General features: G+C 36.3%; 1 protein-coding gene across 8 annotated transcripts in view; it reads right to left on the reverse strand.

Annotated features, from left to right (window-relative positions):
• The window catches only part of TENT2 (terminal nucleotidyltransferase 2), a 79,102-nt gene that overhangs the window by 35,179 nt on the left and 17,983 nt on the right, over positions 1-25,940 (reverse strand). For 2 of the 8 annotated variants that reach the window (XM_032156966.2, XM_058440766.1), the window contains exons 6-11: positions 12,491-12,605; positions 12,262-12,353; positions 10,470-10,623; positions 8,244-8,313; positions 3,365-3,441; positions 2,870-2,998 (exon numbers count right to left, since the gene is read on the reverse strand). In XM_032156966.2, coding sequence (XP_032012857.1) covers positions 2,870-2,998; positions 3,365-3,441; positions 8,244-8,313; positions 10,470-10,623; positions 12,262-12,353; positions 12,491-12,605 — 637 coding nt within the window. The remainder of the gene's footprint in view (positions 1-2,869; positions 2,999-3,364; positions 3,442-8,243; positions 8,314-10,469; positions 10,624-12,261; positions 12,354-12,490; positions 12,606-25,940) is intronic. The other 6 variants (XM_032156972.2, XM_032156967.2, XM_032156971.2 and 3 more) reach the window with 6 other exon arrangements.

Here is a 25,940-nt window from a genome sequence, read left to right on the forward strand (position 1 = left end):
CTCAGCATGATTGTGTATTCCATTTTGTCATTATTAAAAACTGCCAATTTAAGAATATTAACCCCTACATCTGTAATACATGTTCAAGTGAAATTTTATAAGTAACAGGACAGAGTATAAGATTATATTCTGTCAAGAATGTAGAATGCCAATTTCACCCTAGGAGTATACCATAAAACTTTGATTACCAACAACGGACAAGGTTGACACACTATGAAATTAAGAACATTAACATAAACACTTTGGTCAAATAATGGCACCCTATCTCCAGATAAAGATGGGATGAAGATGTGTCTAAAGGTAGAATCAAGATTTTCTTGAGAACTAGCTAGCTCTAAGACTACTCCAATTAAGATAAATATGAAAAAATGCTCCCCAAATTCTCCACCACAGAGGAAAGGTTACTAAGCTGTCATAAGCTAAAAAAAATTAAAACGTGTGTGTGTGTGTGTGTGTGTGTGTGTGTGTGCCAAAAGTGGAAAGGGTGCAACAATTAGACTGTTTTGTGATGGTCTGTCCATTATTCTGAGATTATATCATTGCTTTTTTGGTATTCTATACACCATCTTTTATGAAGTAATGGTAGTAATTGGTAGCAGTTTTTTGGTTCTAACACTTAACATAGCAAAATAAAAACTCCAGTTTGAATTTTTTTTTTTTTTTTGGACATTACTCTTCCTTGAAATCTAAAAGTCTGAGAATCATGTAACGAACAGGTAAAAGAAAATGTAAGAACATTATTTAAGAAGACCATGTTTTTGTAGAGGAAAAAAGAATACACACCCTTTAGTTATTTATTTGTCCCCAACTTTTGGAATTAGAAGACCTGAACTTGACATTTATGTATTTATGTTTGGCTAAACATCTTGAAACCTTTGCAAAAAAAACAAAAGCCAGAAAAAATAAAACAAATATTAACAATAACAATCTTTGGGTGTGAAAATACATGGGAAATGTATCTTTTTTCTGCCCACTTTAGTATATCCTCAGGATTTTCTATGATATGTATACACAACTTATTCAAAATGAATTTTAAAATGTAAAATAACTACTTTAATATCACTACTTTTTAAGTATTATTTTAAACATAATAATTCTGAAACAAAATAGAGAATTCCTGACAACCAATCTTACCTCTGAACTGCTCTTTTTTAAGGCATTGGCAAGACAATCTTTGTTTTTGTCCCAACCACTTCTATTTATCCTCCTATTAGTAAAAGCGACTCACTATAAAGAAATTCTCAATTAGGGTATCATCCTCCAATCCCTATCCAAAGAAGCCCAGTCTACCAGGAATTAGGTTAACAAAATTGTAATCCCCTACCTAACCATTTCTGATCTATATCACAAGGAAAGGGGGCCTTCTTCATTTTCCAGTTCCCAGTATCCTCAGTACAGAAACACAGCTGTAAGGGCATCAAATCATCTCAACTTTCCAAGCCCAAGCTGCTGTTGACAAAATTGCTAATATTATCTGTTACCTCTCTCAGAATCTAAATACAAGGAACACCAAACAATGCAATAAAAGGATATTTTTCAATACTTTTTTTTAATGACTACACTGTAATAATTAATTTGTTATTGAGCATATCACATGTTGATAGTGCTCTATCAGCAGCTCAATTCACAATGGTGGTAAAAATGTCACATTTTATTAGTAATCTGCGAGTTGTTTAATAATTCAAGTTTTGGTAGGTAACGGCTATGAAAATGTGACATTTTACAAGTCAAAAATGTAAGCTTCATGAAGAAGATAATTGTTTTTGTATTTTGTTCACTGCTGTATTCTCAGATCCTAGAATACCTAGCATTTATTTGGTAGGTATTCTATACATATTCATGGAATGAAGAAATGAGTATTATATATGCTAAAATGTTTTCTCCTATTATTGTAATCTTTGGAAACCAAGACTCTAAAATGCAGAAATATCACCAATCCAGAACAGATCAAGCCCCAGACATCCTGGCAAACAGTCTTCTACTACATTCACACCAAGTCTTTCACTTGGTCTTCATGTCACCACATATTCATATGTTCAGCTGGTTAGTCATTAAACATCTCAGTCTCCTGGTCTAATAACTACAAAACAGTAGATGCATCCATCTTTTAACAACTCTTGGTGTCCAGCTAAGTAGAAAGTATAAAGTGGCTTAATGTTTATTTCTTGGATTGTTATATATGTAAGATATTTTTGAGAAATATGAAAGTAAGGGTTTCAAATAGATCCAGTCAGTCTGTCCTATACATCTAGGAAATTTTCAATACTGTAAAAATTCTCACACTTATGAATGGTCCAAATTACAAGTGTTCACTTATTACTGTTTGCCACTATGCATGCGACAAAAGTATGGCTTTTACCAGAATGGCCTCATGAACAATGACTAACCAGACAAAATTAAAATTTGGGAGCCAATCTGATACAACAGCACTATGAAGATAAAATCTAGTTAAGGAGGGCAACTCAGAGATTAAAAGCTTCTTTAACCAACAGGAAAATCATTTAATTCCTATCTCAAATTCAAAATTAAAAATATGATGAATAGTACTTGAGCTAACTTTTATAGGCCTTTTGAACATTCGTCTGCTTCAAGATAATGGGTCCACAATACAGTGGTAAAGTTCTTTGAAAACAAAAGTGACTACAGAAAACCTTTCAAAAAATAAAAAAAACAGTGAAACTTCGTAATATTTTCCAAGGAATAACACTTCTAAAACATTTGTCCAAAGCAACAAAACAGGAAATGTGTTTTATGGACCTTAGAAAGAACTTTTAAAACAACACTACTTGAAAATAGGGTCAACAGAGAAGACACCATAATAAAGCTGTCTTTTACTTTTAAAAATTGGGTAAAATCCCATTATACTTACTTTGTAAATAGTGCAAAACCATCAATACAAGACTATAGCTGCTTAAAGTACCACGACTGGCATCATTTATCTGATGGTGACTTGCCCACTTCTTAATCACCAGCACTAATGGACGAACTCGATTTTCAACTGAAAGTAAAATTAAAACTTAACATGGTAAGATACATTATAGTTTCTTTGAAAGTTTACATGATTTCCCAGCTCCATGCCAAAATAAAGAACACTGTCTCCGTGTATATTAAACACTGTGTCTGTTGACTATAAATGTGTCTTCTGTCTAAAACTTACCTTAGCTACCTTTTAAAAATTATCAATTATTAAAATGCCACTTGATTCAACTATAACTGACGGTATATGATTTTAGTGTAGCAACATACACAATAAGATACGTTATACTTAAACACAACTAAAGAGACGTCACTATTTATGCCAAACATCTTTAAAAATGAATAAAGAAAAAAAGGCTAATTTTTAATAAACAAACAACAAACTTACGGTATGCATAAGTTCTGAGAAGGAATGTGTTTCTTATTCCAACAATATTGTTTACATTCAAGTCAAACTCCACACAACTATTTAAGAAAAAAAAAAACAAAAACAATAAACTTTAGCTGAAGAACAAAAAAACTTCCTTCCTAATAACTAAATTAATGCTCATCCATCCCATGATGCAAAATAGCACAGGCCCAAAGGCCACAGATCTGTGTTTTTAAAATGACACACTAAAGAAATAAGAATGAACAAATACTCAGTATGTTATTTTAATGTGATCTGATGAGTACTGAAAATATAAAATAAGATTCCAGTGGGAAGATCAGTAACATACTGCTAAGGCTCCAATTACCCAAAATAAAATTTTTAAATCCTTTTTTTTTCTTTAAAGAGACAGAGTCTCGCTCTGTGGCCTGGGCTGGAGTGCAGTAGCACAGTCATAGCTTACTCCAGCCTCAAGCTCTTGTGCTCAAGCAATTCCCCCACCTCGGCCTCCCAAATCACCAGTATTATAGGTAGGAACCACCACATCCAGCTGAAAATTTTTAAATTTCACAATCGTTTCCAGATAAACAAAACTATGTGACCAAAAACATTTCTGAGCAAGTTATCCCATTAAGTTATACATTCTCAAATAATCTGGAATTATAGCATCATATACTTTAAAACAAGAGGAGTAAAAAGCCAAATTAAATACAGGGGAAAAAATTTAAAAGCTCTGTCTACACATTATATTTCCTCTAAAAAGGCTAGTAAATTACAGCATCATGTCAAATTTGGCTATTGATACCTGGGAAGAGCTATCTATAATACCCACACACATAATGATTACTTCTTTGAAAGCAAATATATGCAGTTCATAATTCAGAAAATAGGGCAATAATGATGCAATCTACAAAAAATGGCTAAACTCATACAAAATTAAGGATTACTTTATGTAAGTCGTCAGTTCTACTCATACCTATATGAGATCCCAACTTCTAAATACTAAATTTTTCTGTGAAAAGATTGTCTAAAATAAAAACAAAATCTTTATTAATTATAGCTTTTAAGTATAAAATTTGAAATCTACCATTTCAGTCTTTCTTACTTGGTGGAACAAAAGAAATCTTACAATCTTTCCATTATCCATGCATATTAATAAAAATAGATAGTAGTATTAACACTTCAGATATTATACGTTATTTGGCTTTGGGAAACTTACAGTAACAATAGAGTTATTCTTTGTGTTTGTGTAATTCTAACACTGAAGCCAATTTGTACTACATCCACACAGTAACTCAACAGAAAAGAAAAACACATAGATGGCAACTAGTCTGCAGTTAAAAATTTTTCCAAAATTGAATTCAGGGCTTTAAAAAATATCCACAGTTGCTGCTTCAAATACTACTTCTAGAAATACTAAAAAAGTGATCCTCAATATGGAAAGAATTTATGCATGAAATACTTATTTATATTATCTAAAAACCAGAAATACACCAAATGTTCAAATACAGGGGAATGGTTAAGTTAATGACAATTTATTCACTCAATGAAATACTATAAAGCCATTAAAAATGATGCTGTAGAACAATACTTAATGATATAACCAAATATTCATGAGAGATGGTTCTGCTGGGAAGTAGGATTTGTCCAGGTGCAGCGGCACACTCCTGTAATTCCAGAACTTTGGGAGGCTAAGGTAGGAGGATTCCTTGAGGCCAGGGGTTCGAGACTAGCCTGGGCAACATGGCGAGACCCTGTCTCTACCAAAAATACAAAAATTAACCAAGTGTGTTGGTGTGTGCCTGTTGTCCTACCTACTCAGGAGGCTGAGATGGGAGGATCACTTGAGTCCAGGCATTTGAGGTTACAGTGAGCTACGATCATGCCACTGCACTCCAGCCTGGGCAACATGGTAAAACCCTGTCTCTTAAAAAAAAAAAAAAAAAAAAGCTTAGAAACAAAAAAAGTTTGTATGATAATCTTAAATAGAAAAAGAATACAACTGTTTTTGTAACTATAACTACAACCATATATTATTAAAAACTTATAATTAGCTAGTATTATAACTTTATGTTTTATCTCCCTATATATTTTATATCTGCTTTAGGAAAATCTGACACAATTTACTTGGCAGAAATTTAATAAGTATTTATAGATCTGATTGATGTTTAGATATATAAAGGAATGGCTTGAGCCAGGCATTAAAGTTTGTTTAAAATATATATATTCAGTCAATTTTCATCATTCATAGTAGCTACGTTCTACAAAGTTGCTGCAAACACTGAATTAGTGAATACTATACCATTGCTCCTAGGGTTAGGTATCTGCCAGCCTGGTCACATTTTCATAAACTCATTAATACGTAACCAAGTTTTATGTTGTGCTTCTGTTTGAAGACATTGTATTTAATATATATGGTTGATTCATTAACAGTGGACTCATGGCCAAGAGTCCTATAACTCATGCCTGAGCGAAGCCTACCTAACACATATTTTCTCCATAGGGCACCATCACAGCCTTCTTGCACTTGGGGACACTAGAAAGTAACTCCACACTATGCTTGGGGGCCATTCTAAATAGCAAAAAAGCACAAAAATGTGAAAAATATGGCATTAATTAGACTGTGAGAAGGTTATTTGTTTACAGTATGAAGCTGAACAAGAAGACAGTGTGTCACCTAATTCTATCTCAGCTGGAAACATGGTACTGGGTGATTTGAAATTTTCATTACTCTGTGTATGTCCATGAAATGACTGTAAAAGCATATGAATATTCATTGGGGAGTTACAAATAACTTTTAGCAAGTAGGCAAATTCGTGAAAACACAATCTATGAATGATAAGGATCAACAATGTGTGTGTGTGTGTTTTTGGGCAAAATTTCAGTATTAATTTTGTAAAACTGGACAAATTTTATGAAATCTGTCACAATTCTATTTTTAGAAAACAGTAACAAATCAGTTTAACTAATGAAATAACATCTATTTACATTTTGTATTCAAAAGATCCCAATTCCAATGCCCATAAGAAATTCAGAACCCAAGCTGGTAGAATATATAAATGTAAATTTTGAAATGGAACAAGTATATTTTGCTGTTTTTCTTTCATATCTATTACTCTAGCTATTGTATGTATCTTTCATAAAAATGAAACATAACTTGTTTAATCATAATTGTATTTAAAACAAACCCCTCGATATTAGTACATGTCAAATTTCATTAATTATGTTCTTCAGAATGCATTACACTTCCAAAAGGCAAGAGATCATTTAAAAATCTAAAATACAAATATGTACTCTTTAAATTAGATAATCTCACATATTCAAAATGTCAAGCAGAATAGCTAAGTACAGTTAAGCATAAAGTATTGCTCAATTTTAAAAAACCATTTCAAACACCTAGTCAAATGATTTCTAAAAACTAATTAAAATAAACTGTAATGCTACAACATACATTTCTTAATTATCTTTATCAGATGAGTATCTAAAAATGATCTAAAGGCAAACCTGACAAAAACAAGCAATGGGGAAAGGATTCCCTATTTAATAAATGGTGCTGGGAAAACTGGCTACCCATATGTAGAAAGCTGAAACTGGATCCCTTCCTTACACCTTATACAAAAATTAATTCAAGATGGATTAAAGACTTACATGTTAGACCTAAAACCATAAAAACCCTAGAAGAAACCCTAGGCAATACCATTCAGGACATAGGCGTGGGCAAGGACTTCATGTCTAAAACACCAAAAGCAATGGCAACAAAAGCCAAATTTGACAAATGGGATCTAATTAAACTAAAGAGCTTCTGCACAGCAAAAGAAACTATCATCAGAGTGAACAGGCAACCTACAGAATGGGAGAAAATTTTTGCAACCTACTCATCTGACAAAGGGCTAATATCCAGAATCTACAATGAACTCAAACAAATTTACAAGAAAAAAACAAACAACCCCATCAAAAAGTGGGCAAAGGACGTGAACAGACACTTCTCAAAAGAAGACATTTGTAAAAAAAAAAAAATGAAGACATTTGTGCAGCCAAAAAACACATGAAAAAATGCTCATCATCACTGGCCATCAGAGAAATGCAAATCAAAACCACAATGAGATACCATCTCACACCAGTTAGAATGGCGATCATTAAAACGTCAGGAAACAACAGGTGCTGGAGAGGATGTGGAGAAATAGGAACACTTTTACACTGTTGGTGGGACTGTAAACTGGTTCAACCATTGTGGAAGTCAGTGTGGCGATTCCTCAGGGATCTAGAACTAGAAATACCATTTGACCCAGCCATCCCATTACTGGGTATATACCCAAAGGATTATAAATCATGCTGCTATAAAGACACATGCACACATATGTTTGTTGCAGCACTATACACAATAGCAAAGAGTTGGAACCAACCCAAATGTCCAACAATGATAGACTGGATTAAGAAAATGTGGCACATATACACCATGGAATACTATGCAGCCATAAAAAATGATGAGTTCATGTCCTTTGTAGGGACATGGATGAAACTGGAAAATACTATTCTCAGTAAACTATCGCAAGGACAAAAAACCAAACACCGCATGTTCTCACTCATAGGTGGGAATTGAACAATGAGAACTCATGGACACAGGAAGGGGAACATCACACTCCAGGGACTGTTGTGGGTTGTGGGGAGGGGGGAGGGACAGCATTAGGAGATATACCTAATGCTAAATGACGAGTTAATGGGTGCAGCAAACCAACACGGCACATGGATACATATGTAACAAACCTGTACATTGTGCACATGTACCCTAAAACCTAAAGTATAATAATAAAAAAATAAAAAATAAAGAGAGAAAACTTTTGGGGGAAAAAAAAATGATCTAAAGGAACTAAAAAAAGAAAGCTCATTAATTATTTACCTGACTTTATCCCTGAACTTCACAATTGGCACTTTTGCTCGAATCAGCTGAGGTCTCTCAATGTAGCCCGCTGAAAGACAAAAGATAATGTGAATAGCTGCAAATGTTTCTAGAATTCACAATGTTCCAATGCACATTTTTTAAAAAATAGTATTTACTAAGCTAAAATAATTTAAGAAAACATCTTTGGAAAAGAATACAAGTGAGGACATTATCAAATTCTTCTATGGTTGGAGGCTCCAGTAATACCATTTAGGGGGCTTTATATTAAGGTTATTTTCAGGAATGTGGTCTAATATAGTACCCATAGAGAAGTTCATTACACCACTGTAAGAGTGAAAATATATCTAGGCTAGCAGCAGAGGGAACAGCTAATTTTGGTACAAGACACAGTACGGTATCATGGTAACTGTAGAAATCATATTTACAGAGTCTTATGTGTAGAAATGCCTTGCAACATGATACATGGGGCTTGGATGCATTTGATAAGTGTGATCTCTATGAGTGAAAAATACATATGTTTATTATACACATGATCTCTACAAGTGAAAAATTCAGATCAGCTTAGTGAACACCAATTATTGTGCTATTATACACAGAGTATCAGTTGACAGGAAATTCAAATACACATACATATATGTATTACATATATACATATATCATATACAACATATAATAAAATATACATACATATTTTTATTCCATCAAACTAAAAAATTACTGAGTTGAAAGTAATACATGCTTTTCACAGAAAATTAGGAAAGTACAGAAGTGTGTAAAAATGAAATTCTGAAAATCTTTCCCAAACGAGCAATTTTCTAATTTTTTAACTACAAAAAAAGTAGTACCAGGATTTTTTAAAACCTGAAAATTTTCTGTTATAATGTTTTACCATCAAAATTACAGAATATCTATCAGCTGGAGTTGGTGGTTCACGTCTGTAATCCTAGCACTTTGGGAGGCCAAGATGGATCTATCACTCGAGGCCAAGAGTTCAAGACCAGCCTGGCCAACATGGCGAAACCCTATTTCTACTAAAAATACAAAAATTAGCCGGGTGAGGTGGCATACACCTGTAATCCCAGTTAATCAGGAGGCTGAGGCATGAGAATCGCTTAAACCAGGGAGACGGAGGTTGCAGTGACCTGTGATAGTGCTACTGCACTCCAGCCTGGTGATAGAGCGAGACTCTGTCTCAAAAAAAAAAAAAAAAAAAAAAGAATATATCAAGCTTCAAAATAGAACTTATGAGCAGGAATTCAGAAAAATAAAATTAGGAGTTAAAAGTTTTGAGTAATAAGTACAGGTTCTGAGACCAACAAACTATACTCCAGGCAAGTTACTAAATCCATTGATCACCAGTTTCCTTAACTATTAAAAATAACCAAAAGAAAAAGAAAAAAAAAAATTCATGTGAATTACACGATCTTTAAGGTCTCTTCCATTTTTAATATTTTGATTCAAATAGCTATTAAAAATCCAAGTAGGTATGAATTATTCTTTATTTTACAGAATAATTCAGAATGCAGAAGGTCCACTGAAATAAATCACTTCATTTACTTCTCTCCTAGAACAGATGTAAGTTATTCAAAGACAGTGACTTGCTACTTGACTTGTATTTTCCAGCTCAAAGCCTGGCACATAATGAATGTCTGTTCAACAAATGAACAAGTGTCTTTCCAATATCACACAGTATAACTTCAACTTTCTATAAAATTCTATGGAAGTTTAAAAGAAATTATTTGAGATGGCTTAACATGTGGATTAAAATCTGTTTAGAGTCAGTGTATTCAAAAAGTAAAATCGTAAAATAAAATGGCTTCAGTCAACAATTAGCTTTCTGTTGAAGTAATACATTTAGGTCTCATGTTCAGTAATCATATTTTTAAAACAAGTAAAGATGCATATCACTGCAAGCCAGATGAAATTCTCTCTCACACACATAAAGTCCTACAGGGCTTTTAGCTTTTCACAGATACTCTGTACTACAACTATTTATATTCATGCTTTAAATTCCCTAACGACCTATAAACTTTTGAGAAAAAGAACTAAAACTTACATATCTTTGAATCCCCCCACTGCAGCAGGTGGTATATTTTGCAGTAAGTGCAGTAAAGATATACTGAATAAATGATCACTCTTCTTTTTAATCAAAAGTTAAAAGAAATTCATTTGGAAAAAAGGATTCACATTATACCGATCCTGACCAGAATAAACAGTTCTTACCAGAAGATAATGTAAGAGGCATTTTAGGTAAAGTTATGTCAGGTGACATACAAACTTGAGGCATGTCAGACTTACAAAGTCTAGTACAGAAGTGTTTATGGACTAAGGTGAGTATATGCCGTGCTTCAGTCTTCTGATTTACCTGAAAAAAACACTGAAAAGTTAAAAATAAAGTGTTTTTTCATTATCTTTCTAAGCTTAATGTTTCATTTTCCTAAAGTATCTCAACAAAAAGTAAACATACAAGATATACTTTCCTTTGGAGTTATTTTTCAATATACTCAAGGTATATTCAATTTATTTTTCTAAATTACAGAAAAAGTCAACCTTTAATGCTATCTTTCACATCTACATTTCTAAAATTCCTGATTTTAAGCTTAAAGCACAATTTTCAAAGAAATTCTGAAATAGCCATCTATGTCATTTTTCCCTTCAGTATAAATGTACAAAAAGAACCTCCAACAAAAATAAACAGAATTTTAGCCCTATCTAGATTGTAAGCTGCTCAAGGATAGTTTCGTATCTACGGTGCCTCAGTTTGTGTAAAACCTATGACAACATGATTTAGACATGTGAATAAGACTAGAGGATGAGTGGGATGTGCTTGAGTATAATCTAGCAGCACAAAAAAGTTTTAATTACAACCCTTGTATTCTCCACTGTTTATAATGTGAGGTTTTTTTAAACTTTCTCTTTATATGATTTCGAAGCCTAGAAAAATATCATTCTTCCTGGAATAAATCTCTTTCTGATTTGCAGTAACTAGAAGTCATTTTTCCTAGTGGAATAATATGAATAGTAAAAATATACATTAACACTCAATAATTTTTTGTATTTTTAAAGATGTAAAACATAATAAGGCATATTAAAATTACACTGAGCTTAGTTAATCATTGGTAGTTTAGAAGAAACCTCAGCATCTTAAAAAGGCTGCCGCAAGTCAGCTTAATGAATACCAATTACTACAGTATTATACACAGGAGTATCAGTTAACAGGAAATTCAGGTAAACATACTACAGGTTGAGCATCCCTAATCCAAAAACATGAAATCCAAAATCTGAAACTTTTCTGAGTGCTGACATGATACTCAAAGGAAATGTTCATTGGAGCATTTCAGATTTGCATCAGGGATGTTCAAATGTTAACGATAATGCAAGTATTCCAAAAAAAAAAAAAAAATCTAAAATCCAAAAAACTCTGGTCCCAAGCATTTTAGATAATGAATACTCAACCTGTATTAAATTAACACAATATCATTGCTAAAGAAAAAGAAAAAAAAAACAAAGGCAAAATGTCATAGAGAAAAATATTTTAAATTTAAAAAACACGATAGTCTTATTTTAAATTTTAGTGAAATCTATTTTCCCTTAATATGCATTTTCAAGGAGAAAAAAAGTAAAGATTAAAAATAGAATCACTGACAATTCAAATGGAAAGGAAATATATCAAGAAGATATTATTGCCACATACTCTTCTTTGCTGTATCCTGATAACATATCCATACTAATGACATTTCAAAACAGAGGTAGAGCTCTTGAAAAAAAAAAAAAAACACGGTGAAGCCATCTCCCTTTAAAAACTTAGAATTAAATTAACGCTATACTTCCTATTATGCTTATTGTGCACATGCCTTAAAAATAAAAAATTGCCTAGGTTTCCTGCAATTATGGTAAACAAAATTCAAAGAAGTAATCACAACAAAGCAAGTTTTTTCCCTCAATGACTTTTATGTAAAATTTCTTAACTCATTAACATGAGAAACACAGTTGGAATAAATGTTTCCTTACTTACTGGTTCTTCCTTAACAACTAGGCATAAATCACCATCACTGCTCCGGGTACCAAATCCATTTAAAGAGGACCCAACCAAAAAAAGTCTGCTTTCTAAAGAAACAGAAGAAAGTAATAAGAGTATTTAAAATCTAAAGTAGGTGCACGGTTCTGTGCCTATTAAAAAAAAAAGATAAAATTTAAAATAGGAATGCATATACCTAAAGGACATGCAAAATAGGGAAACATACGTGGAAATAACAGCTGAATTTCTCTCTGCAGCTGTGTTCGACAGAGTTCTTTCTTCTTTAAATCACTTATTTGCTGCTGACATGTTTCAAATAACTCCAGTATCTGCTGACTCAACTTGAATCCACCACAAAAAAAAGTAAAAGTTCTGTTCAGCAATGTAAAAGTAATTGCTATATGGAGAAGTAAAAATCAATTATACTGACACTATTTTAAAAGGGAATATGTATTATCTTCTTAATATTTCCCAAAACAAAGCTACTGTTACTCAAGTACAGGAAGAGAATGGTCTGAAAAACTACATATAAATTTTACAAAGTAAAATATACAAGTCACAGAAAAGTACAGTCACAGATACTTCATAATAAAAATAAGCCATGGGTCAGCAAACTGTTTAACACTTGCTTACTTTATTTGTATGACCCCTGAGCAAAGAATTTTTTTACATTTTTAAAGGATTGTGAAAACAAATAAAAATATGCAACAAACAATATGTGAGTGGCAAAGCCTAAAGTATTTACTATCTGGCTCTTTAAAGAAGTTTGCCCAATCCCTAGTATTCAACACCCACAAATACCAAATATAAGAGATGTCACCAGTCCCCGGTCTTCTGGGTTCATGCAAACCACCCTCTGTCCCATTCTTCTAACAATGCCCTGAACCCTAACTTCATGTTGCCATCTACTTACCACCTTTTTTTTTTTTTTTTTGAGACGGAGTCTTACTCTGTCTCCCAGGCTGGAATGCAGTGGTGTGATCTCGGCTCACTGCAACCTCAGCCTCCTGGGTTCAAGCAATTCTCCTGCCTCAGCCTCCCAAGTAGCTGAGAATACAGGCATGTGCCACCACACCCAGCTAATTTTTCAATTTTTGTAGAGACAGGGTTTTGCCATGTTGGCCAGGCTGCTCTCGAACCCCTGACCTCAAGTGATCTGCCTGCCTCAGCCTCACAAAGTGCTGGGATTACAGGTGTGAGCCATCACACTCGGCCCTACCACCCTTTTATCTACTGATGTGGTTCACACTTTTCCCTCCAGCCCAACTCTTGCCACCAACATAGGTGATTTCCCTATCTGAAATGGACTACATATCACAACATACTCCCTTTCTGGACTTTTGTTTCCTCCAGTATTCTTCATCAGTATACACTCCTATAATGTGGTCTTTACAGTAAACTGGAACTGCTCTAGCTCTGAAATTTTAAATTCCAATATACTATCTTGGCTTCAATCTCCTATCCAGTTCACATTTTCTCACTCTCCTCATACCTCCTCTAGAACGACAAGAGATCTAGATTCCCTTGAATCCTCCCTTTTCTCCCAAGCCATCGGCACCTAAATGGTGTTATTTCTTTCCCTATGCAGTCTATACTACACAGTGCATCCCTTGAATCACTCTCTTATCGTGCCTTAACAACATTATCTCCTTGTCATGTTCTAATACTTGTCCTACAAAACCCTAATCTTAGGTCAATATAAAAAAAAACCACCTTCACTGCTCTTACATCTAAGTTGCTAGGAGACAAAACTGAAAAAAAAAAAAAAAATCATAAAATTGGAGTATTTCAAGTTTATAGTCTTAGGTTGGCCCTTAGCATCACTTAGCAATTACTTCCAAGTCTTTGGTTAGATGTCGCTTCTGTTTTTCATACCATTCCAAAATTTTTACTACCTTCTTCAAGCCCTCTAAACTTATCTCCCTTTCTCTAGCAAATACAGTTAAATTAAAGTTTACTAAGAAAATTGAGAATACCGCCGGGCGCGGTGGCTCACGCTTGTAATCCCAGCACTTTGGGAGGCTGAGGCGGGCGGATCACGAGGTCAGGAGATCGAGACCACGGTGAAACCCCGTCTCTACTAAAAATACAAAAAAAAATTAGCCGGGCGTGGTGGCGGGCGCCTGTAGTCCCAGCTACTCGGAGAGGCTGAGGCAGGAGAATGGCGTGAACCCGGGAGGCAGAGCTTGCAGTGAGCCGAGATTGCGCCACTGCACTCCAGCCTGGGCGACAGAGCGAGACTCTGTCGCGCAGTCAGGCAAAACTAAAAAAAAGAAAATTGAGAATACCAAATGTGATATTCCTCCGCCTCTTAACCACAGACCTAAAAATGAACATATCTGTAAAAAAAAAAAAACAAAAACAAAAACAAAAACAAAACCAAAAAGGCGTCCTTGTCCTCTGTTCGAAGCTAATCTCTCTAACAATAATTTTGTATTCAAGCCTTCTGGTCACCTTAAGGGCACAAACACGTCTACCAGCTTTTCAGTCTTGCTCCTGTATTTTCAATCTCTCCCTCTCTAGGACTGCCTTATAGTCCATAATGAGGCAAAAGTATCACCCATCAGGTAAAATGTTGTTTTTTACATACTTAGAATCCTCATTTTAAGAAGGCAGAGGCATACTGGGCAATTTGGCAATGAAAGAAGCATAACATTTTTTTAAATCTCTGAATACCCACCCACAAAAGACAGAGCAACTAGGAGAATAAATCAAAGAGATCAAACCAAACCAAAATGTGGCCAAAAAAGAAAACACAATTGACTGACCAAGTATTCATCATGAATACTCAGGAGTGGGACAAATACCAACAGCAGCAAGATTCACACGGTATCAGACACAATAAAAGAAAAGGGAATGGGATTTGAAAGTCTTAAAAGCAGAAAATGCAGAAACCAAATTGCTTATAGGTAATACCTTCTCCCCCTCACTCACCAAATTAAGCAACCCACATCAATGTAACACAATCAAAATAGGCAAGCAGCTTCATAGGCTACAATTCATAGGTAAATGCAATGGGACCACAGAAAGATCAGAGACCTCCAAACAAAATGAGGTTCCCTTCCAAGAAAAAGCAACAGCAGAAACTGCCAGGAAGAGAAACCTAAACTAGACAGTACAGAGCCATCAGGAGAAAAGGAAAGGTGTAAAATGATTCTGACTCTCAGTGGACATATGAATACGAAAACATTTTTGGTTATAACAGGACCAGGCAGGGCAGGTGAAAGGTTCCTGGCATCTAGTAGGTAGAGGCCAGGATGTCACTGAACATTTTACAATGCAGAGGACAACTCTACCACAGCAAAGATTATCTGGCCCAAAATACCAATAGTACAGAGGGTAAAAAATTCTACTCTAGATAAAAGTAGGAAAGGAAAAAAGCAAAGGCACTCAGGAAGTATATTTCTGAATACTACATAAGAACAGAAGAGGGCTGGGCGTGGTGGCTCACACCTGTAATCCCAGCACTTTGGGAGGCCAAGGCAGGCGGATCACAAGGTCAAGAGATCAAGACCATCCTAGACAACATGGTGAAATCCCATCTCTACTAAAAATATGAAAAAATTAGCCAGGAATGGTGGCATGCGCCTGTAGTCCCAGCTATTCGGGAGGCTGAGGCAAGAGAATCACTTGAACCCGGAAGGCAGAGGTTGCAGTGAGCTGAGATCATGCCACTGCACTCTAGCCTGGGTGACAAAATGAGACTCTGTCACCAAAAAAAAAAAAAAAAAAAAAGCAAAAGAGGAGAAGTCCTAGAGGCACAAAGCTAGCCTGCTCAACCCTCTCCACATAAAAGTAGCACATGGCTGGGCATGGTGGCTGAGCACACCAATAATCCCAGCACTTTGGAAGGCCAAGGCAGGTGCATCGCTTAAGCCCAGGAATCCGAGACAAGCCTTGGTAACATGGCAAAATCTCACTTCTACAAAAAATTTAAAAATTAGCTGGGCATGGTGGTGTGTGCCTGTCATCTCAGCTATTAGGGAGGCTGAAGCAGGAGGATCACTTGAGCCTGGGAGGTCGAGGTTGCAGTGAGCCGTGATCACACCACTGTACTCTAGCCTGGGCAACAGAGGGAGACCTTGTCTCAAAAACACTGAAATAAAATAAAATGAAAGTAGTACAGAAAAAGCCATCTCAAAGACAAGTAATAGGAAGAAAGAACTGGAATCTCGAAAGAGGTAAGAATGGGAGAGGACAGAAAAAAAAATTGAAGAAATAACGCCTGAAAGTATTCTAATCAATTCCCATACAAAGTATTGGTAAGAAAAATGAAAATAAATTGAGCAACTATTTTTTTTTTTGATACATGGTCTCACTGTGTTCCCAGACTAGAGTGCAATGGCGCAATCACGGCTCACTGCTGTCTTGACCTCCTGTCAAGCAATCCTCCCAACTCAGCCCTGCAAGTAGCTGGGACTAAAGGTGTGCAGCACCACATCTGGTTAATTTTTTTTTCTTGAGAGACAGTTTCTCACTATTTTGCCCAGGCTGTAGAGTAACATTTCTACAGACAATAAAGCACACCAGAAGAATGTGTAAACAAAACTAGTATTTTTAACATAATATAAAAAACCAAGGCCTTTTCTCTCATGTTTTAATTTTCTAAAAAGATAATTCACTACTTAACGCATATATACTATCAACAAACAATTAAAAATTTACTTTTTAAAAACTTCACAATAGCAGCAAAAAGCATGAAATACTTAGAAATCTATGTACCAAGAGATGTGCAGGATTTGTATGCTGAAAACTAGAAAATATTGAGAGAACCTGAAGACCTAAATAAAGGGAGAGATATACCACATTCATGGATCAAAAGACTATTGTTAAGGATGTCAATTCTCCCAGAATTGACCTTTAGATTCAATGCAATCAAAATCAAAAGCCCATCTGATATTTGTTTCACAAGAAATGAAAAAGAAATCAAAAGCCCAGAAGGCTTCTTTCTAGAAACTGACAGAAGAATTTTAAATTTGACTTAGGTAAAAGTCTAAGAATAGCTGAGAAAAAAATTGGAGAATTTAACCTACCTGACTTCTATACTTAATATAATGCTACAGTAATCAAGATAGTATGGCCCTGGCAGAAGGATAAACAAAAAAGATCAACTGAATATCAGAATACTGAAATATTTACAAATAAAATAACTAGAATCTGATTCAAACTAATGAGGGAGGGAGGTAAAGGTGAAATAAGATTAGTCATATGTTGTTAATTGTTATGGTCATATGTTGGCAATTGTTAAAGTGGGCAACATAAGGATTTATGATATGTTTTTCTTTCTAGTATATGGCTTGATATTTTCCATAATAAAAAGCTAAAAAGAAAAGTGTCCAAGTTTGTAACAAATGTGAAAAACATCTCCAGTAAAAGTGGCTAGCATAAAATTTTAAATGATACTTGCATTAAGTTTTACTAACCTAGAGCAAGGGTTGGCAAACTATTTAGGCCAAGTATAGGCAGCAAGCTAAATAATTTCTACTTTTAGTCATTGTTAAAAAGAAAAGAAAAAAGAATATGCAACAGAGGACTTACATGGCCCACGTGCCTAAAATATTTACTATCTGGCCCTTCCGCCAACCCGATCTAGAGAATCAGGCAGATCAGATCAACATAATCCTAGAATTCACCGTAGGTACTCAGTATTTGTTGAATAGCAAAATACACAAATTTTTTGGCCGGGCAAGGTAGCTCACGCCTGTAATCTTAGCACTTTGGGAGGCTGAGGTGGACAGACTGCCTGAGCTTAGGAGTTCAAGACCAGCCTGAGCAACAACGGTGAAACCCTGTCTCTACTAAAATACAAAAAATTAGCCAGGTGTGGTGGCATGCACCTGTAGTCCCAGCTACTCGGGAGGCTGAGCCAGGAGAATCGCTTGAACCCTGGAGGCAGAGGTTGCAGTGAGCTGAGATCGCGCCACTGCACTCCAGCCTGGGCAACAGAGCAAGACTCTGACTCCAAAAAAAACAAAAATTCCTTCACAATGCCCAAGTGAAATGTTATTATATTTATAAAGTTCTTTCATCTGAATGACCTTGTTAATGTAGAAACAGTCACGTTAAGAAATTTACAATGACTTGGAAAATATGAAATTCCATATTCTTGTTCCTCTCCATTTTTTACATGCATGGAAACACTTTTTCTTTCCCAAGGACTACTATAATGGAGATTTAATGAGTTTTTATGTGAAGGAATTTTCCTCATTATCTACCCATTAACTTGGGGATTCACATTATCAAATCATATTACTTTAGAACCTAGAACAAACATTAAGAGTTCAGATGAGAAAAAAAGAGAAATGCACATATATGTTGAAACAAGATTTCTGGTGCTTTAATTTAGAGAAATATTCCAGGAGATGGCTCACTGTTCTTATAGTTCTTAAAACAAACAGAAAGGAGGAATGTATAATATGAAATATCCTTGGCTAAAAATCATAAACGATTTAGATCATATATGTAATAACAAGCTGACCATGCATAATGGCACTCCAAAAATATTCTTTAATGCTGGGGTAAATTTTTCCTAATTTTTAGCTTAAAAAAACTATTCCAAGCCAGGTACAGTGGCAAATGCCGGTAGTATCAGCTACTCAGGAAGCTGAGGCAGGAACATGGCTTGAGCCCAGGAGCTCAAGAATAGCCTGGGCAACTTAGCAAGAACCCATCTCAAAAAAAAAAAAATCCCTCCAACAACATATATATAAAGTGGATTATTCTTAAACTTGTCTAAATCACTACAATATTATCTGCTTAGGCTATCTACCAAGATCTATCATTACAAAATTAACTGCTTAGGCTACCTACCAAGATCTATCACTATCAAATTAATTAGTCTATTTCTCACTACACAAAAAATTTACTTATACATAGTCTAAAATATTAAAATAAATATTTCTGGCCAGGCGCAGTGGCTCACGCCTGAAATCCCAGCACTCTGGGAGGCCAAGGCGGGCAGATCATTTGACGTCAGGAGTTTCAGACCAGCCTGACCAAGATGATGAAACCCCATCTCTACTAAAAATACAAAAAAAATTAGCCAGTCATGGTGACAGGTGCCTGTAGTCCAAGCTACTTGGGAGGCTGAGGCGGGAGAATCACTTGAACTTGGGAGGCAGAGGTTGCAGTGAGTCGAGACCACACCACTGCACTCTAGCCTGGGCAACAGAGCAAGACTCCATCTCAAAAAATAAAATAAAGTAAATAAAAATAAATATTTATTCCAAATGTAAATGCTCATTTTTCCTAAAAAATATTGTAACTTGTTCTGAAAGTCAAGGTCAAATTAAATACCAATAAAATTACCATTGTCTGAAGTCAACACAAGCCATAAGGACACATGAAGTACTGGATGGATTCACAAAAGTTTTTTGTATTTTTAGTAGAGACGGGGTTTCACCGTGTTAGCCAGGATGGACTCGATCTCCTGACCTCGTGATCCGCCCACCTCAGCCTCCCAAAGTGCTGGGATTACAGGCGTGAGCCACTGCACCCGGCCCCAGAAAAGTTTTTATATGTACCAACATATAAAGCTCTCACATGGTATTTAACACTGTATAACCTTCACATGGTATTCTCACCAGTTCACCACCTGTCCCTGATAGCTGGGCTCTTGAGTAAAAGAAAGTGGAAAAAAAAAAAAAACAAAAAATATTTAGCCTGGCGCAGTGGCTCATGCCTGTAATTCCAGCATTTTGGGAGGCTAAGGTGGGTGGATCACCAGAGGTTGGGAGTTCGAGACCAGCCTGACCAACATGGAGAAACCCCGTCTCTACTAAAAACACAAAATTAGCCGGGCATGGTGGCGCATGCCTGTAATCCCAGAACCGCTTGAATCCAGGAGACGGAGGTTGCGGTGAGCTGAGATCGCGCCATTGCACTCCAGCCTGGGCAACAAGAGCAAAACTCTTTCACAAAAAAAAAAAAAAAAAAACTTTTTAGCTGGAAATACCAAGACCTAATCATACACTACAATGTAAATTTTTTTTTGCCTAAGTGCTATCTACGAACAAACACAAATCAGCAATGAGCTTTCAAAATGCAAGAAATAAAATTAAATTATGGTCCAGAAAACAGGTTATTATAGCATATAAACATTGCAATGAAAACTGGCACTTTCTCAGGCTCTCTCACTGCCTTAATCTTTGTTACATGTAGCTATAGAAAGAGCTGGTATTAATTTTCTAAGTAAAATAAAGCCAGATGTGTAATAAAAGTTTAAATTCATTCTTCACAGTCAATTCCCTTTCCCATCAAATTAACCAATTCTGAAATAAAATAGAACCAGAAAAATGTCATGCCTAAAACAACCCACTTCTTGTGTGTTAAATTACTGTGTTTTTGTGTACAGACAAAGTTGGAGTATTCTTAATTTATAAACTGGTGGGTTGAGAAGGCAGTTTGGATTACTGATTGTTTTCCCCCTGAAGTCTGATTACTTTAGGCACCTACTATTACCTGAACTTGGCCAAAGAATTGCCCAAAAAAGAAGGATAGGAAAAAAACAAGTTTTTATTTGATCTCTTTTGTCTGAGTTCTCTCTTAGGTGTTCTACGTAAATTTATATCTCAGTGGTTTTTGAATTTTTCTGACAAACACATAAATTAAAAAGACAGAGTCCTTTAGAGATCTGTAAGATAACTATCTCCAAACTGTTCTTCCAAGGATGCCAAGAAGCTCCATAAAATTTGCCCCTTCTCAAATTTAACATTACACAGGAAATTTAACAATTCTTTAATAATCGTCTTTTTATTTTACAATCAATACCAAGAAAAACCTCAGCCTAACCTCATTTCAACTCAAAATTCAAAATCAAATAAGTCAATTCACATAATACCTTCTACTAACCAGAAATTTCAAAGAACAGTTTAATACTGTAGATGGAATTCAGGGGCTTAGATAACTGCTTACATTCTCGTTTTTGTACAGAAAACCATATATTCTTCTAAAACCTAGAGTAAAAACAAAAGTTAAAATTCAGGAATAACTCAGATTTCTACTTTAAAGAGTTGTTAACACAGTAACTTGAAAAAGACAAAAAAAAAAACTGATGAAAAAATTTAAACTCAGAGGGTATTCATTCTCAAAATTCAATTCTGTAGGTTTATCCTCAAAGTAGTTAAAAAAACTTCTAACAAAATCTTTCCCTGGAGCTGGCAGATTCAGCTGACTGACTCACTATTATTATTAATGAATTCATTATTACCAATCTTAAGTGAGCCCTCTATACTACCCAGAAAATAATGTTTCAAACCTTCTGCACTCTGTTTCCCTGGTCAGTTTGATTCCCTACATTCAGTAAATGGTATCTCAAACATTCTCCACTATTCTCAAACCTCTGATATCCTACTTTATCTTCTCCAGTCTCAACAGATTATCTTGCATAGTAATTCAGAGACAAAACGGGAAGATGCCATTCAACCCTGGAAACTCCACTAACTTCTCCCTACCATATCTACAAATTTCCCTGTATCTATACCTATCCTCTCCTCCTATCAGCCAGTTCAAAAGAATTTTTCTCTTACCTAAGGCCAATGACTCCACCTATACACAGGACTCATTCCCCTTCCACCTTGTAGGAAACCTTATTCATGATTTTCTTTTCTTTCCAGAGTGGTCACCTCTTTCTATGAATCTTCCCCACAAACATTTAGATGTGGCCAGTTTCTCCCACCTTACAAAAAAAAAGCCTGTCCTAACTTCACACCTTTTGCTCCTCCCTTTCACTGCCAAATTTCCCAAAACAGTTGTGTAAAATCTTAGTTTGCATTTGTTTTCCTATTCTTTCCTCAACCTATTTCAACAAGTCTTGGACATAGACTCTCTTCCTGGGGCTTCAATTACCATCTGTATGCTGATGATGGCCAAATACACATTTCTAGCCAATGAATATTCTCTGAATTCCAGATCTATATGCAATATATTCAACTATCAATGCTAAATATCCACTCTGATGCTTCAAAAGCATCTTAAAGGCACATGTCCACAGAATCATGAGTCAATCCCTATTAAGCACACATATAAATCTTCCTCCTCTTCCATTGTATTCTGTCTCAGCAAATGATGCCACCAGCTGTAGAAGCCAGAAACTTGAGTGTAATCCTCAAAACCTTCTTCTCAATTGAACCCAGTGGTTTTCAACTAGGGCAATTTTGCCCCACAGAGGATGACTGGCAATGTTCATAGGCATTTTGGGTTGTCACAACTGGGGATTGGCGGCAGGAATGCTACTAAACGTAGTAGGGTACACAGGATAGCCCCTCCACACCAAAGAAAGCTGACCTAAAGTGTCGATATTGCAGAGGCTTAGACACTGTAATATATCATCAAATGTTATGGATTCTACCTCTAAAATACAGCTTAAATCCATCAATTTCTCTTCATCTTAACTACTAGCACTTCCTAATTCAAGTACCACTGCCTCTCACTTGAAATACTACAGTACAACTTCCCTACATCCATGCTTGCTCAACTTCAATCTACTCTCCATAGTGCAGTGAAAATAACCTTTTAAACTCATCTGTCCTCTGCATTAAAAAAAAAAAAAAAAAACTCTGAATAGTTTACTGCTGTTCTTAGGCTAAAGATCAAAATGGCCTAACAGTCCTTGCAAAATATGCCCCTCATCCCACCTCCCCTACCACACCCTTCAACCACTTTCCCTCAATTCACCAAACACTAGCCATCTTGACCTCCTTTCAGTTATTTGTACACTCCATTCTCCTTTCTGCATTAACACCCTCAAACATGTTATTTCCTCTCTCTAAAGCAGTCTCCCCATCCCCACTACTTCTTGAGACAGAGTCTCACTCTGTCGCCCAGGCTAGAGTGCAGCAGCGTGGTCTTGGCTTACTGCAACCTCCACCTCCCGGGTTCAAGCAATTCTCTGCCTCAGCCTCCGGAGTAGCTGGGATTACAGGCACCTGCCACGAAGCTAATTTTGTATGTTTAGAAGAGATGGAGTTTTGCCATGTTGGTCTTGAACTCCTGACCTCAGGCGATCCACCCACCTTGGCCTCCCAAAGTGTTGCGATTACAGGCATGAGCCACCGCGCCCGGCTCCCCACCACTCTTCAACTAGTTAATTCATTCATCTTTCAGATCTCAACTCAAATACTGCCTCCTCTAAGAGGCCTTCCCCAAGACCTCAAATGCATTCTCTCAGCACTCGGTAATTTCCTGCCCAGCGTTTATATAAATAAAATTGTGATCTGCATTTTTTTAATTATTTTTTTATTTTTGACTCGGAGTCCCGCTCTGTCACCCAGGCTGGAGTACAGTGACGCGATCTTGGCTCACTGCAACCTCTGCCTCTCAAGTTCAAGCAATTCTCTCGCCTCAGCCTCCCGAGTTGCTGGGACTATGGCACACGCCACCACGCCCAGCTAATTTTTTTGTATTTTTAGTAGAGACGGGGGTTTCACCATATTGGTCAGGCTGGTCTCCAACTCCTGACCTCAGGTAATCTACCCACCTCGGCCTCCCAAAGTGCTGGGATTACAGGCATGAGCCACTGTGCCTGGCCTATGTATAGTTATTTATTTTTTTTTTTGAGACAGAGTCTTGCTCTGTTGCCCAGTATGGAGTACAGTGGCGCAATCTTGGCTCACTGCAAGCTCCGCCTCCCGGGTTCACGCCATTCTCCTGCCTCAACCTCCCGAGTAGCTGGGACTACAGGCACCCACCAGCACGCCCAGCTAATTTTTTGTATTTTTAGTAGAGATGGGGTTTCACCATGTTAGCCAGGATGGTCTTGATCTCCTGACCTCATGATCCACCCGCCTCAGCCTCCCAAAGTGCTGGGATTACAGGCGTGAGCCACTGTGCCCGGCCTATGTATGGTTATTTTTTTAATGGCTCCCCCTCTCACTATGCTGTACCTAAATGGTAGAGACCATGTATGTTTAGCAAAACAGTGTATCTCCCATGCCTAGAGCTCACAAATATTTGAATGCTAAATAAATTTAAAATCTTACCTATTCTAGGAGTTTCAACTGTCACTATTGTTTCAGATCTCTTAAGGATCCATTTCTCTAGCCTGACCTCACTTCTGAACTTCAAACATATACTGTCAATAGTTACATTATTCTACAATACCAATTAGCTTATATGCGATTGGTAAACAGGGGAATGGTATCAATATAACATAGAAGTTGGGTTTGTACGTGATTTGTACATGAAGCTGTAACTGTAGAATTATAACTGTCACAAGAAAGAAAAAACCCCTCAGTATGGAGTCCTTTCAGATCTAACGGAACTAAAAAGCATTTGCATCCAAGATTCCTGCTCAAGAAAGCATACTCCTAGCCTCAGACAGCTCTGTGCTGGTGTATTTCCTTTTGTCTCTACCTTAACAGCAGCCTCACTGACTCAGAGCTCCCTTTTTAACTGCCTGTGTCAATGCCCAACACAAGCCAGCATCTCAACTCTTTTGTGTATTTCTAATATCCCCTGCAGCAGCATCTAGCCGTGCCAAACTGCCTGCCTACCCAAGTTATTTCCCAAGATATCAATTATTATTCTTCATAGTGTTCTCGTTACAAAATTGTTTAGGTTTTGAGTAGTCTGTTCCAACCCTATTTCCCATAAGCCCTATATGATTAGTGTGCAATATGCAGAACATGAAGTTTCTCAGGAGCACAAATGTTTTATAGTAGATTCTCTCATAGTTCAAAAAACTCGAGTATTTCCTCAATCAACCTATACACCCCAAATCTACGTTCCTTATCTCTACTGGTAACCCAGAATCAAATCATTGAAGTCACTCATGTCTCTTTCATCCTCTCTCTTCTATACTCAGTTATTCCACACATTCTCTAAATTTTCCTTATACATTATCTCCCACATCTTTTTCACTACCATCTACCATAACTGAAAGCTTCAGCACCTCTCATTAGGACAGCCTTCAAGGAGCTCAACCATCTTCAGGGTGAATTTAACAGCCTTCAAGGTGATCAGCACCTTCCAAGCCCACTTCATTCTAAACCCAACTCACTAAACAGCAAGGACTTTCTAAAAACACAAATCTGACTGTGCTATTTCTCTACTTTAAAACCTTCAACATACGCAAATCAATAAATGTAATCCAGCATATAAACAGAACCAAAGACAAAAACCACATGATTATCTCAATAGATGCAGAAAAGGCCTTTGACAAAATTCAACAACCCTTCATGCTAAAAACTCTCAATAAATTAGGTATTGATGGGACGTATCTCAAAATAATAAGAGCTATCTATGACAAACCCACAGCCAATATCATACTGAATGGGCAAAAACTGGAAGCATTCCCTCTGAAAACTGGCACAAGACAGGAATGCCCTCTCTCACCACTCCTATTCAACATAGTGCTGGAAGTTCTGGCAAGAGCAATCAGGCAGGAGAAGGAAATAAAGGGTATTCAATTAGGAAAAGAGGAAGTCAAATTGTCCCTGTTTGCAGATGACATGACTGTATATCTAGAAAACCCCATTGTCTCAGCCCAAAATCTCCTTAAGCTGATTAGCAACTTCAGCAAAGTCTCAGGATACAAAATCAATGTACAAAAATCACAAGCATTCTTGTACACCAATCACAGACAGAGAGCCAAATCATGAGTGAACTCCCATTCACAATTGCTTCAAAGAGAATAAAATACCTAGGAATCCAACTTACAAGGGATGTGAAGGACCTCT

Source organism: Hylobates moloch, unplaced genomic scaffold (genome assembly GCF_009828535.3).
Source record: "Hylobates moloch isolate HMO894 unplaced genomic scaffold, HMol_V3 SCAFFOLD_6, whole genome shotgun sequence".
NCBI lineage: Eukaryota > Metazoa > Chordata > Mammalia > Primates > Hylobatidae > Hylobates > Hylobates moloch.